Source organism: Larus michahellis, chromosome 3 (assembly GCF_964199755.1).
Source record: "Larus michahellis chromosome 3, bLarMic1.1, whole genome shotgun sequence".
NCBI classification, from domain to species: domain Eukaryota; kingdom Metazoa; phylum Chordata; class Aves; order Charadriiformes; family Laridae; genus Larus; species Larus michahellis.
Window position 1 is genome coordinate 4941754 of NC_133898.1, and position 12138 is coordinate 4953891.

At 42.5% G+C, this 12138-nt stretch overlaps 1 protein-coding gene across 2 annotated transcripts in view; it reads right to left on the reverse strand.

Annotated features, from left to right (window-relative positions):
- PCSK2 (proprotein convertase subtilisin/kexin type 2) overlaps window positions 1-12138 on the reverse strand; it is a 113321-nt gene that overhangs the window by 21189 nt on the left and 79994 nt on the right. For both annotated transcript variants that reach the window (XM_074578417.1, XM_074578418.1), the window contains 3 exons: window positions 12046-12122; window positions 5497-5585; window positions 2877-3052 (listed from right to left, as the gene is read on the reverse strand). In XM_074578417.1, the coding sequence (XP_074434518.1) occupies window positions 2877-3052; window positions 5497-5585; window positions 12046-12122 (342 nt within the window). The remainder of the gene's footprint in view (window positions 1-2876; window positions 3053-5496; window positions 5586-12045; window positions 12123-12138) is intronic.

Sequence of the window (12138 nt, forward strand, 5' to 3'; positions counted from 1 at the left end):
CTCTGTAAGGAAGACTTCAAAAGGACAGTGGAATGGAATTTGGGGGAAGGATGAAACTCTTGGCAGTGAGTTTCATCCTTGAGCTGGGTTCCCAGGCGTGGTGGCAACAAGGTAAATGTTTGTTTGTCAACGCAGTTAACTGCATTTCGTATCACTCCCACTTATTTATTTTTAGTTTATTGCATTAGAAGCAAGGATATTAATCTTGCTCTGTGCAAGAGATCTTACATTTCCTTCTATGACATTTGAAAGTATTGCTTTTAGTTTAATAACACATTTTTATTCTCAGCATGTTGCTTCCTCCCTGCCAATATTTCAGCTTCATCACTAATTCATGAACCATTACTCTGGTGGGAATCAGCTCTAGACTGAGAAAAAGAATTCCTACATTTATTTGTCTCTTGGCTTATAAAAGATACTTTTCTCTTTAATAAGAGAGGGGTTTATCCTGAAAAATGATCATAAATTAGATTTACATTTGTACAGTCAATAGAGAATTTGATGCATATATTATAGACCTAAACTTGGTAAAAGGGTATTATATCAAAGGCTGCTTAGTCTTCATTTACATGCAGGAAAGTCTGTAGTGGGTTTTTCAAAGCACTGTGGAGAGTACGTAGCATCCACCGACACCCTGAAATACCTTTAGAAAATATGGGTCTCCATGAAAAGAAATCAGAACAAACTACCCCCAAAAAGACCCTTCTATGACAGGAAATGTAATGAACAAGATAAGGGTAGATAAAGCTGTGATGGCAATGCAAAGGGAGTTTTTTGGGGTGGAGCTGCCTCGTCTTTGCTGCAAGTATTGCCAGGAGATAGCTGGGATACTGCCACTATAAAATTAAGAGTAATTGTCCCTGGACAATATCTTTCTTAATTAGAATCCAGTATTATTCCTTCTGCTCTCTAATTCTGCAATGGCTGTTTGGCAGAATTGGTTTCCTAATGGAGGCTCATCTGTTCATTTTATACTTTCTGATAAGACATGAGAGCAATCCTTCACAGAGAGCAGCTCACCGTCACCATTTTCTCTCCTTCACAAGCATCCAACCCCGGAGATCCCAGAGCCCCTTCTGACCTTAATATTGCAAATTATTTCTTACAGAAAATAACAGACACTTTTGAGGAGAAAAGAATTAAAAAAGTAATCTGCCCAATGCTCCCAAGTATAAGACTATGACCAGACAACAAAACAGAAGAAAAAAATCCCTTCTCCCATACTTAGTGTTCAAAGAGAAGATTAATTCCAGCATAAATCCACAAACTAAAGCATAAGGCGATACGATAGCAAGTAATACCAAACTGCAAAAAAACATGACTACAAATTATAATCTGCTTCTCTTGAGAGGGTAAAATACCTCTGTTTACTTTAGTTTGCATTCCCCTGCCAGGGTTATTAGTGCCTTTTCTGTTACTTTTAGACAAGTTCTGCATGGGAGGAGAATAACAAAAAAATTATATGGCAATTCTATATTTAGAGTTTATCTCTGCTCCAAGCAACATTAGTGGAAGGAAGATCAATTATCCACTAACTATAAGACATGAAGGTTTTGCTAAAAATATATCAATTGTGTCACATACCTAAGAAAGATTGTCCCCATGACAGGAGTATTTAAGAGGATCTTTGTGGAAACTCCAGATAAATGAATGAAACCCAGCTTGTGTAAGATGGCTTCACAGTGACTTTGAGCTTGTCAGAGGTTTGTAAAGTTTATACTACAAAACTAAGCAGACTCAGGAGAAATTTGTGACAAGTCTTTCTGCGTTATTGCAGTACACCACTAATTTTATGGGCGAAAGCATGAAGATGACTATAATTCATCTGTTACAGGCAAAACATTTGAGGCTCAGGATTTGAGAAAGCTTTAGAAGCTTCACTACCTATCACAGTGGTAGATTTAATTAACATGTCACAAAACATGGTAAACTGAATGCACTGCTCACAGCGAGGTGGTGATGAAGAGTGGGAGAAACTGGCACAAGTAAGAGGAAGAAACAATTGGATGGAAAAATGAGTAATTGCGGAGCTCCCACACAAAAGCAGCCCAGATGTGCTGGGGAATGTCAGATCTTTTCATTATGGAAACCCATCTACGATCAGCCAAGGGGAGGAGGCTGATTCCCTACAACACCAGGAGCAACTGTGGTTGTCCTGGCTGCACGACACCGAAGAGATGGAGACAGAGCCATGCAAGGTCTGTTTGCTTGTTTTGGACTGTCTTTTTTTTTTGATTTTGAGTTGTGGCACACATTTTACCCAACCTTCTAATGGATTACAAGTTTAACAGATTCCAGGATGATACTGAGTGTCTTTAACAAAGACCACAGACTGTTCCTAGAAGGAGGTGGAAAGGTGGGAATAAACAAGGAGACTCCTGCTACTGGGGAATATTATTATTCCATGGACACCTGAGGAGTTGTGATTCAACCACAGCTATAATAATGACAGTATATGAGTGACCTGAAACACACTACAAATCCAAAACGATAATTAAACTGGTAGCACACCAAAACAGAGGATGTGATGTCAGTAGTACAGCTGCATGCTTCAATCTGGGGAATATTTACAGGATCAGGCTGTTCCATTTTCACCATGATGGCATACGAAAAGCCTATGTAAACTGACTTAAGAGATAAACACAGATCCATGCAAGAGAGCACAGTATCCTGAGACTATACAATAAAAGCAATGCCACAATATTGCAGAGAGAACATCAATGGACCTTGAAATAGGCTGAAAGTTGGGGTAGTTTACACAACTGCGTTGTGTTCTGTGGCATCTATGGAAGTACCATGTATTCCCAAGTCATTGGTTTCAGCGAGTGTGTACTTGTCCTTCTGCCCCGGTACCCAGATTATATAATGAGACTTACCTTGTTCACACCATCTGCCATCGCTTGCAGCGTTAGCTCTCTAGGTCCATCCACAGTCTTTCCATTATCAGTTGGTCCCCAGCTGGCACTATATATATCTATGACTTGAGGCATATGACTGATAGAGGAAGCTTCAATGATGTCTGTCATAAATGGCTGGTCGAGCATTCGAATACCTGTAGATTTAATCAACATAACCATGAATTATGCATTACCTGGCACAAGATGAATCTCAGCACCCTGAGAAGTCCCCCAGTTACAGGTATTTTAATTCACTGGCAGTTTCACCCACTCAGTAATTCCGCACCCGCCATTCACATTTCACCAGGGTGCGCTGACCCAGCAGGATGGCAGCACTTAAACACTCAGCCACAGCAATACAGCGTGGTCCAGAAAGAGAAAACACTTTACGGTTAGCTGTCTAATTGCGTAGAATTTTCCATCTGCTATTTGAAAATACTTTAAAAACACTAGTATTCGCCAATCGCATCATTTAAGAGCATTTAAAACAGTTTTTTGTAACAACTAGGGAAAAGGATTGAGGCCCCCCCATCTCTAATTTATATTCAGTGATGCGTTGACACTTCATTAGTTTTTCAAGTAAGTTTTCTGTTTATTTTGGTTCTTCTCCAGAATTTAATCAGAGAGGGGAAACACACTACAGAACAATTTCCTGGAAAAATATCATTGTGTCAACATGCAGACGCAATAGGAAAATATGGCCAGTATTTGGAGAAAAAAACAAACTAAAACCTGCTTCCTTTAACCCATACTGCAGTAGAAATTGAGTTAGAGTTTAAAGGGTACAATCTTAGGACATGCCAACTTCATAAAACCTCAAAGTCTTGGCCCTAAGCAAGCCATAGAGTGTGACAAAGACAGCAGCGCAAGCCCTCACACCCATAATGCCCCTCACATAGGATGGTTTCACCAACAGCCAACCTCTCCGTGGCCTTTGGCTGAGACCTGAGTAACCAGGGACATATTCCAACTCTCATTTGTAGCCTTGAGCTGACGTTCAGTTTTTTCCCAACAGTTACAGGACACAGATGGGACAGAAATCAATACCACAGAGCCAAACAGTGTCAATGGCAGCAAGTACCCTGATTGAGGAGCCAGGGCTTTTGCAATTCAATTCAATACAATACAAAATCCATGTGCCAAATGTGAGATTGATAAAAGTCGTATAAATTTCAAATAGAAACCAGACCAAAGCTGGATACCCCTGGATCTGCTCATTCAAGCTAGAAATCATGAAGTCACACTCAATAAGTGAGAAATCCCTTCACATGCTTGTAAAATGCAGCTCTGCACTGAAATCACAGAATTAGCTATTGACTCCGGGGAGGCAGGGGAACAACAGGAGGAGCCAAGCCATCTGGCTTGACTTCGGCGCAAAAAATGAGGTACAAGAAGCAAAACACACGGTGCCCCAGATCCTTGGCTACCAACTTCCAATTACATCTGCACACATGGACCCCGAATCACGTCAGCAGCAGTTTCAGCTCTAATGAGCTTCCACGTTCCCACTGACCACAGGGTGGTGCTACAGGTGCACGCTGTCCTCAGGCAGGAAAGGCTGGCACATCCAAAAATCTGCGGGGGTTTTGCTACTAAGTGGACAAGTGTGGAATATTATTTGTAGGCTATTAGTCATCAGAATAGGCCTTCACCTCATGATTTTTAAGCAATCAGCTTGAAGCTGTAGAGTCACACTAATAATACAGATGAGGTCCACCCAAAATCCCGCGCCTCAATTCAAGCACCTCTAAAAGTAGTTATTGCCAGAACGTAAATATGAAACGTCCCATCTCTGGAGGGGACATCACTATTACTGAAGAAGGGGATGTGCACTAGAGCTGCCTGGCCAGTTACTAACTCAGTGATATCTCTTGGAGTAATGGCTTAGCAAACATTGCTCAGTGGAGACTCAGCTTTTGATTTGAGCAGGTGATAGGTGAAACGTAGCTGCCTCTAGACTCTTCTGACAACGCAGTGCAACAGGGACTGGCCAAGCAGATCAGAGCTGCCCAGGCACACACACTGTGAACCATTCCCAGGAAGCAACAGGCGCACCCACACTGGAGTTTTAGTGTGGGCTGGGGAATGAAATGAAGTTAATCAACATCTACCTCTGCTTGCTGTGCCTTTGTTTACATCACGGAATAGTCTTAGAGTGGAAAAACTGGATTTCTTTAGATTAAACTAAACCAACACAGCCTGTCCAAGCACCTGCCTCACTCCAATCCCTGTATTCAGTCTATCCGCACAGACAAGAGCTAGTTAGAAGTAAAAACACCCAATAAACCTAAGGTGTGAATGCTGGGTGCTAAGCACCACCCATTTCATTCTGTCCATCTGCTCCTACTACTCTGCATCGCTTGTTAAAACAGAGGAAACCTATTTGCAATGTTATTAAAGAGGCTATATAAGGCCCTCAATTGAAAAGGCAAAGCCGTGGAGAAATTCCTCTCCCCAGCTACTGTGAAAAGTAATAAACACATGGCCCAGCGCCAACCTGCAGTCCTGTCCTGGGCAATGCTCCCTCTCTCTGCAGGAGTAGTTCTGCCTGAGGCACAGTGGCATAAGGACCATTTGCACCTCAAACTGATAACCGTACCTGCCACCTTGGAGTTATACGCAACTCCCACGCCGCAGATGTTGTTGTTGGCAGCAGCAGACACCTCTCCTGCACACCTTGTCCCATGGCTGCAAAAGGGAAGACAGAGACACCACATGAATCCCAACTAATGCATGCGCTGAATCGAGCTGGATCACCGCGATCTTGTTTTTGCCTCATAGTCAGCTCCCAACACTTCAGAGGAAAACTGTTCCATGGCAAGCTGTTGAGCGCTGTACTTGGATGAGCTCATTCCTTCCTGAAGCAGGAGATAATCAACTTCCCCTCTGCAGTATGAGCGATGCTTGCTCTTAGGTTAACATGCAAACTTACGCTTCATTTAGTTGTGAAGTTATTCGGACCTTTTCTTTTTAACTTTATCACACAGGTTCTGCCTTTTTACCAACTATTAGTCAGTAGAAATGTGCCTTTGACAGACCAGTATAAAAATAAAATCAATATTAACTCCTTTATTTTTGTCACTTCACAGTGTGACACCCATTATTTTGAACCCCACAGAACAAAGTCTAGGTGCCTTTTTGCTGTTCAGACATGTACCAGGAGCGTATCCCTGCCCACAAAAGAAACACTATGGAAAGAGTGTGAGTGCAATATCAAGCTGGAGTGCCAGAAGGGAGCCACAAAGGTCACTGCACCCCTCGGCAGCAGAGCTGTGGCCTGGCTGGCCAGGCCCAAAGCTGGCCAGACCCAAGGCACGTGCATCGCTCCCCTCCAGTGCCTAATTCCCAGGAGAGCTGGCAAGGTGCTCCAGCTGTCAGCTTACGGAGCTACAGCTTTCTGCTCAAGTGGGAAATGTCTCCGCTCTGACACGGAGGTCCAGGTTCGGGCTGACACGTGGCATTTCAAGAACACTTGGCATCTCTGAAGTGCTTTACAGCTCTTAACAGAGAGCCTTTAACTGGCAGTGGCTCTCAGGCAGTCCTGCAGGAAGGCAGATTACCTTTTCCTTTTTCCTAATTCATCATGGAAATTGAACCACATAGAAGATAAATAAGGACAATATAGTCTAGTTTTTAAAAAATAGGACATCAGCAGAGAAACTTGTGAAACGTCCGCTGCTGTCAGGTTTCTTTACGTTTAAGATGTTGAATCAATATGAATCCATCCTACTGCTCACATCAATCCACTCTGTGCATTAAAACAGGCATTGCTCCTATAGCACGCTAAGGATTCATGCAATTAGCAGTGCTGTATTATAAAGGCTATACAGACTACCAGATGAACCATCCCGGGAGGCAGCAGAATTGTTTTGTTTTAATCATCTTTTTTCTCTCTCCCTTTAAGCACTTCTGGCCAAGGTGAGTGCAACATTAATAAAAGGATGAGAAGCAACACATTCTTCTTCCTGCTGTACTTGGAAGAATATATTTTTAAAGGCAGCTCCACAAAAGAAACTGGGTGGCCTTGAATGTACACAGTGTCTTGATCATGAAAGGGTGAAGAACTCATGCAAGTTCCTTTTACAAAGGGGGCAGAGAGGACAGCGATACGGATTTCTTATTCAGCTGCTGGAGAAATTTCTTTCAACAATCAAGCAGGTTTTCCCTCATGCCCTTGTTCAAGGAACTGTGAAAAAAATATACTGTTGCTAGGCATTCATTATCTAGTCACCTGTGGGCTAGCTACAAGCCACAGAGCAGAATTAATGGCTTTGTTAAAAAATCGACTTGACTGATCCTGGGGTACAAAAAATCAGTGACACTGCCAAGTGAATTCTTTCTCTCAGAGGGAAAAACAGTATTAGGACCTTCCTGGTGAAAAGACTGAATCATAAGACCCTCTCCCCCAACCTCACCTCCCCAGCGCACCAGCCCACATGATGGAAACTGCAAGCAGACCTGTTCCAGCAGCTCAGGGTTTAGATACTGTGCTGCTGACTGGAGAAAAAAAATATGTGAGTTAGTGCAAATGCATTTGGTTGAATTATTAATGGCAGAAAGCAGACTTTTCCAATTTAGCCCTATTTGCTGTTCATGTATCATTGATAAATCCACTGTAGTTTCTATGCAGTGACCCGTGTCACGGGCACAAATCTCAGCTTTTCTCTTCAACATTCTCCTCTTCACTATTATTTCAATGTTAAAAACAAGGGGACAGAAAACAACTAAGAATATTTCCACCTATGAAAAAGTTACTTCAAAGGTAAACCATGTATTAGCATGCAGAGCAAGTCTTCCATAAACATTATATAAATGCAAACATTTTACATGAACATTCATGAAAACCTAAGGTGGGAGAGTGTGATTCAGCCGAAAGTCAGTTTTGCCTTCAGCTGGTTTAAATAACACATCTGTACTAGTTATGAAAATGTCACTCTGCTTTGTCTTTGAAAACTACTTCCATTTCTAAAACCCACTGCCAATGCTATTGTGTATGTCCTTCTATTGACTTATTTTAAAAGAGTCAGAGGTGGCACAGATTTTCATCGAGGTTCCTTTTCACCTGTTTTGTAATGCTTCTGCAGACAGTGAAGGACAGGATCCATCCTTCCTAACTCCAGCTGTCCTCAGGGGAGGGCTATGCAGAGCTGCAGTCTCAATAGCTGGGACAATCTGCGTATTTGACAACTTAGTTGCGTGCACTGGGCAGCAGTTAAATACACAAAGCTCAGAGGGACAATTTTGTGGGACAAATGCTATCCCCTTTTGACTCAAATGACATTGCCAGCTTCTAAGCATTTGAGTTTTTGCACAAGGGAAAGTGTTCCCCTCCTCTGGGGAGCATGCCATGGGGACCTCTGCCTGCATCCAAACATGCCAAGAACCAGCAGTAGTGCTGCGGCTCTTCCTTGACTCTTGTGTCATAACACTGCAGGTAGAAAGAGCTGCTAAATCTGTTTAAATGAATTCTCAATTATTATGTTGTTTCCATTGTATTGATTGAAAAATGAGGAGGAGGGGAGCAGGTGTTTTTACTGTTAATAAGTGCTGTCTGGAAGCCAAGGGGAGTTCTCTCCTTGACTCAGTGCTGTTTACATCTGGAGAATATGGGTTTCCAAGATAGTGAATAATTTTTGCCCCGCTACCTCTTATCTGGGTAAGAGAATACAAAGGCTACAGGAGTGGAAATAGTTATTAGTTATTTATATCATGGCAGAAATTCGTAATCTCAGTGCTCTGAGATGGGGAGCCCCAAGTTGAGCCTTCCGCATGCTCACAAGAAATCAGAGGGCTGTACAGAAAGGCCAAGCTATCTCTGACTCCTATGGGTACCTCCACACCACACAACATGGTACGTGCCAAGGTCCCTAATGTGGTTCAGGAGGAGTGGGTGTTAAAAAAATAAAATAAAAAAATAATAAAAAAAATCAGTGAGCACTCTGGAGTTGCCTCTGTTTTTGGGAACAGGGCTTGGTTCAGGTTCCTTCACTGCTCTTCAAGTTCAAATGCAGCCCTGCCCCATGTTGCACCCAGTGTCCCCTGTCCTGGCTTGGTTCCCAAGCCGTGGGTCTGAACACAGTCGAGCCGTCACTATGGTAAGCACAGGAATAAATCTCTTGACTGCCCAGCCGTGTGTGCGCCTCTCCCTGTAACAGCAGCCAAACTGCCCAACTGCAATTCCCTGCCCGAGGCACCATGTTGTCCCCTTCCAAAACCCGCCCTGCTTGGGTTCATGGGCCAGTGGCTGTCAGATGGTAAGGCCAAAGTGCTTCCAGCAGCCTTAACAGCAGAAAGTGGAGGAGAATCTGTGCTTACAAGCAGAGCAGCTACGATTAATGAAATACTCCATGCAAAAACCTCTCCCTTTTTTTCTTAAAGTCTAATGACACTTTGCACATGCAGCTGGTAGCTCATAAAAGCCCCTTGGTTCATCTCTTTAAAAAACAATCCTCTGCTTCTTGTTCCACAAATCACTTGAATTGCTCACATAGAAACATATTCTTTATGGAAAAAGGGATATTACGCTATCCTATTTTGAGTGTGATCCTCCGGCATACATAAAATTCAATGGGAGATACATCACTGACTGCAAACTGAGCAAAACGGAGTCTTTATTGCAGGTTTCTCTGAATTGCTTTTCTGTGTAACTACTCTCTATCCAGATGCACCTGTGCAGCTACACATACGGATAGACAGACTGTCATAGGCAGATGGTTGTAACCTACCAGTAATAATAATTCAGGAGTCAGAAGTTATGACGATAGGTTATATATGAGCACATCAGCCTGATTAACAGTATAGCAAAGAAATACGCAGAGAAAAAGGGTCACAACTACTCCTGAACAGCTGGATATGGTCTGTTGGTTTGCATCTTAGCTTGGAGAGAACATGAAATCTTGCATCTTAAAGCCTTCTCAAATTGTGCAGGCAGGAAAGGGATGCTTTACTGAATGTGTTGCTCCCATATTTCACCTTGCAAGGCAGAATATTCCCAGTACCACCAACCTCAAGGTTTATAACCAAGAACGCTCTACTTTCTAGGTATCATTTTTTTCTGGAAAGAATAATGAAGGAAATCAGCAAAGCCATTTCTCAAGAAAAGAAATAGAAGAAAGCGTTGCAGTTCTCTAAAAACCAGCATCATGCTGTTCTCAATAATTACAGATTGGGTCACAGGTGACCATGCTGCCCACCCTCGATTCCTCACCTGGGTGCCTGAAGTTAGTCAGAGGCACCTGGGGCCAGACACCATAAGCCGTGCCACATCCAGGAAGCTTTGGGCCCATTTTAAGAGACTTTAGGAGGTAAGTCCAGCTCCACAGCCACCTTGCAGAACACAAAAGGACTGCAAACTATGCCCCGCTATAAAATACTTGATAGCAGAACAATCAGTGTTAATAGGGCTTGGCAGAACACACTTATTTTTATGAAGTTCCACACTGAAAATGACACAAGCTGCCATTACCCACTAAAGCTAAATTTAATTTTCCTTCATGCTGCTCCAGAGCTAAGTGATACCTTTCCCCTACAAAGATTCTTTGCATAAATAAAGCGAGAAAGGCAGCAGACCTTCACAAATTAGAGCCCTAGTCTTTCTCCGACTTTCCATTCACTAATTGGATTCATACTAGTTTAAAAGTGTCAGATGTCCTTTCCTGAAATGAAGGAGAAATCTCTTTGGCATCTTGCTTTGGCTGAAAAATGGCAGGACTACAAAGGAGGACATCACAGCTCCTAAATCTGTTTGATCCATTCCAGGAAGCCTGTGTCTGAGGTGGAAGCGCAGCTGCTCCACATCTTTGTGCCATTCCGACAGAGCTAAAATTGATTTCTTTAGAAATAAAAACAAAAAACCCATACAAAATATCCATACATCTTAGAATATGAAAACCACATCAAACAGGCCTAAAATATTTTTTGATAAGCACTAAGACTAAGCCCTGAAATCTTCAAAAGTTTTCAGATCCTCAGTGCTGCTGCTATGTAAATGTTGGCAACATCAATTATGTTTACATCTAGAAGACATTTAGAAATTTCACTGAAAATATCCCGAAACAATTTCTGCAAGTCCAAGCCAGAACCTGCCTGAGACCCTGGGGAGTATGCTGCAGAGCCGGAGATGCTGGATGCTGAGATTGCCGAGGAGTAAACACACCCTCTGAGTGTGCCTTGGACGCTGCACCCTTGACTGCTTTCACATCTTGCTAGGTGCCTGACGGAAAGGGCTTTTTCTTGGGATGGACGTAGAATCCAAGGTGCACAGTTTTTAAAAAACTGTCAACTGTTCCATTCTAACCAAAAATTAATTTTGGTAAAGAAAAAAGGTCACGTTTCCTAAAATCTGAAGCCTTTTCTTTTGGGCCATTCTTATTTATATCATACCTTGAGGACTAGGCCTTCACCTGCTGGAAATGGGCTAAGTTCAGAACACAGTGAAGGAGGAGTGGGCCTTGGGCAATCACAATGTGTGTTAGAAATATCACAACAAGCACAGCTGTACTGTTGGTTTACAAACACAGCAGAACAGGTTCCCAGTCAGTGTACATGGACTTTAATTCCTTCAGCAGCTAGAAATATCTCCGAATCAACCCTGAAATGCTACCCATGTACACCGTCCTTTAATCAAGGTGAAAAAACAGACGATTCAGAACTTATGTAATTGGTTTTAACCTGGTTATTCTACACCGTGCTGGTTTTCTGCCTTCTTAGCCTACAGTCAGATGCAAAGACATTTTCCCCCCCAAAGCCTTTTCCTGTCTCCAGCTTACTCCCTTTAAAATTAGCCAGCACTGATACTGCCTCAGACACGGTAGATGGGAAACCAGTCAAAACTGTATTAAGCACATACAGATTGGGGTTACTGTAATGTCCTAGGACAGCTGACAGAAAATGGTATGTGGCTAGCACCCATTGAAGCAATTTACCTATATACTCTTCTGAAGCAGCAACTTCATTTATAAACCATAAAATGGTTGTTCAGTGCTATTTAGAGGTTACACACAAAAAATGATGTCATAAGTCACCTCTAATTTTCAAGCAGTAGTGAGACTGCAGCTTCTGTTCTGGCAACCATTGAATTTAGCAGAAAACAGGCATTCCACAAATACCAGCAAATACTTGCAATTTCTTAAGCAAACCACCCATTTACCTGTTAAACCAGTCATCTGTATAGCGGGGGTAGGGGTAGGGATCATTACTGCTGAAGTCATAGCTGGCTTTGGCATTCTGCAAAACACAAAGA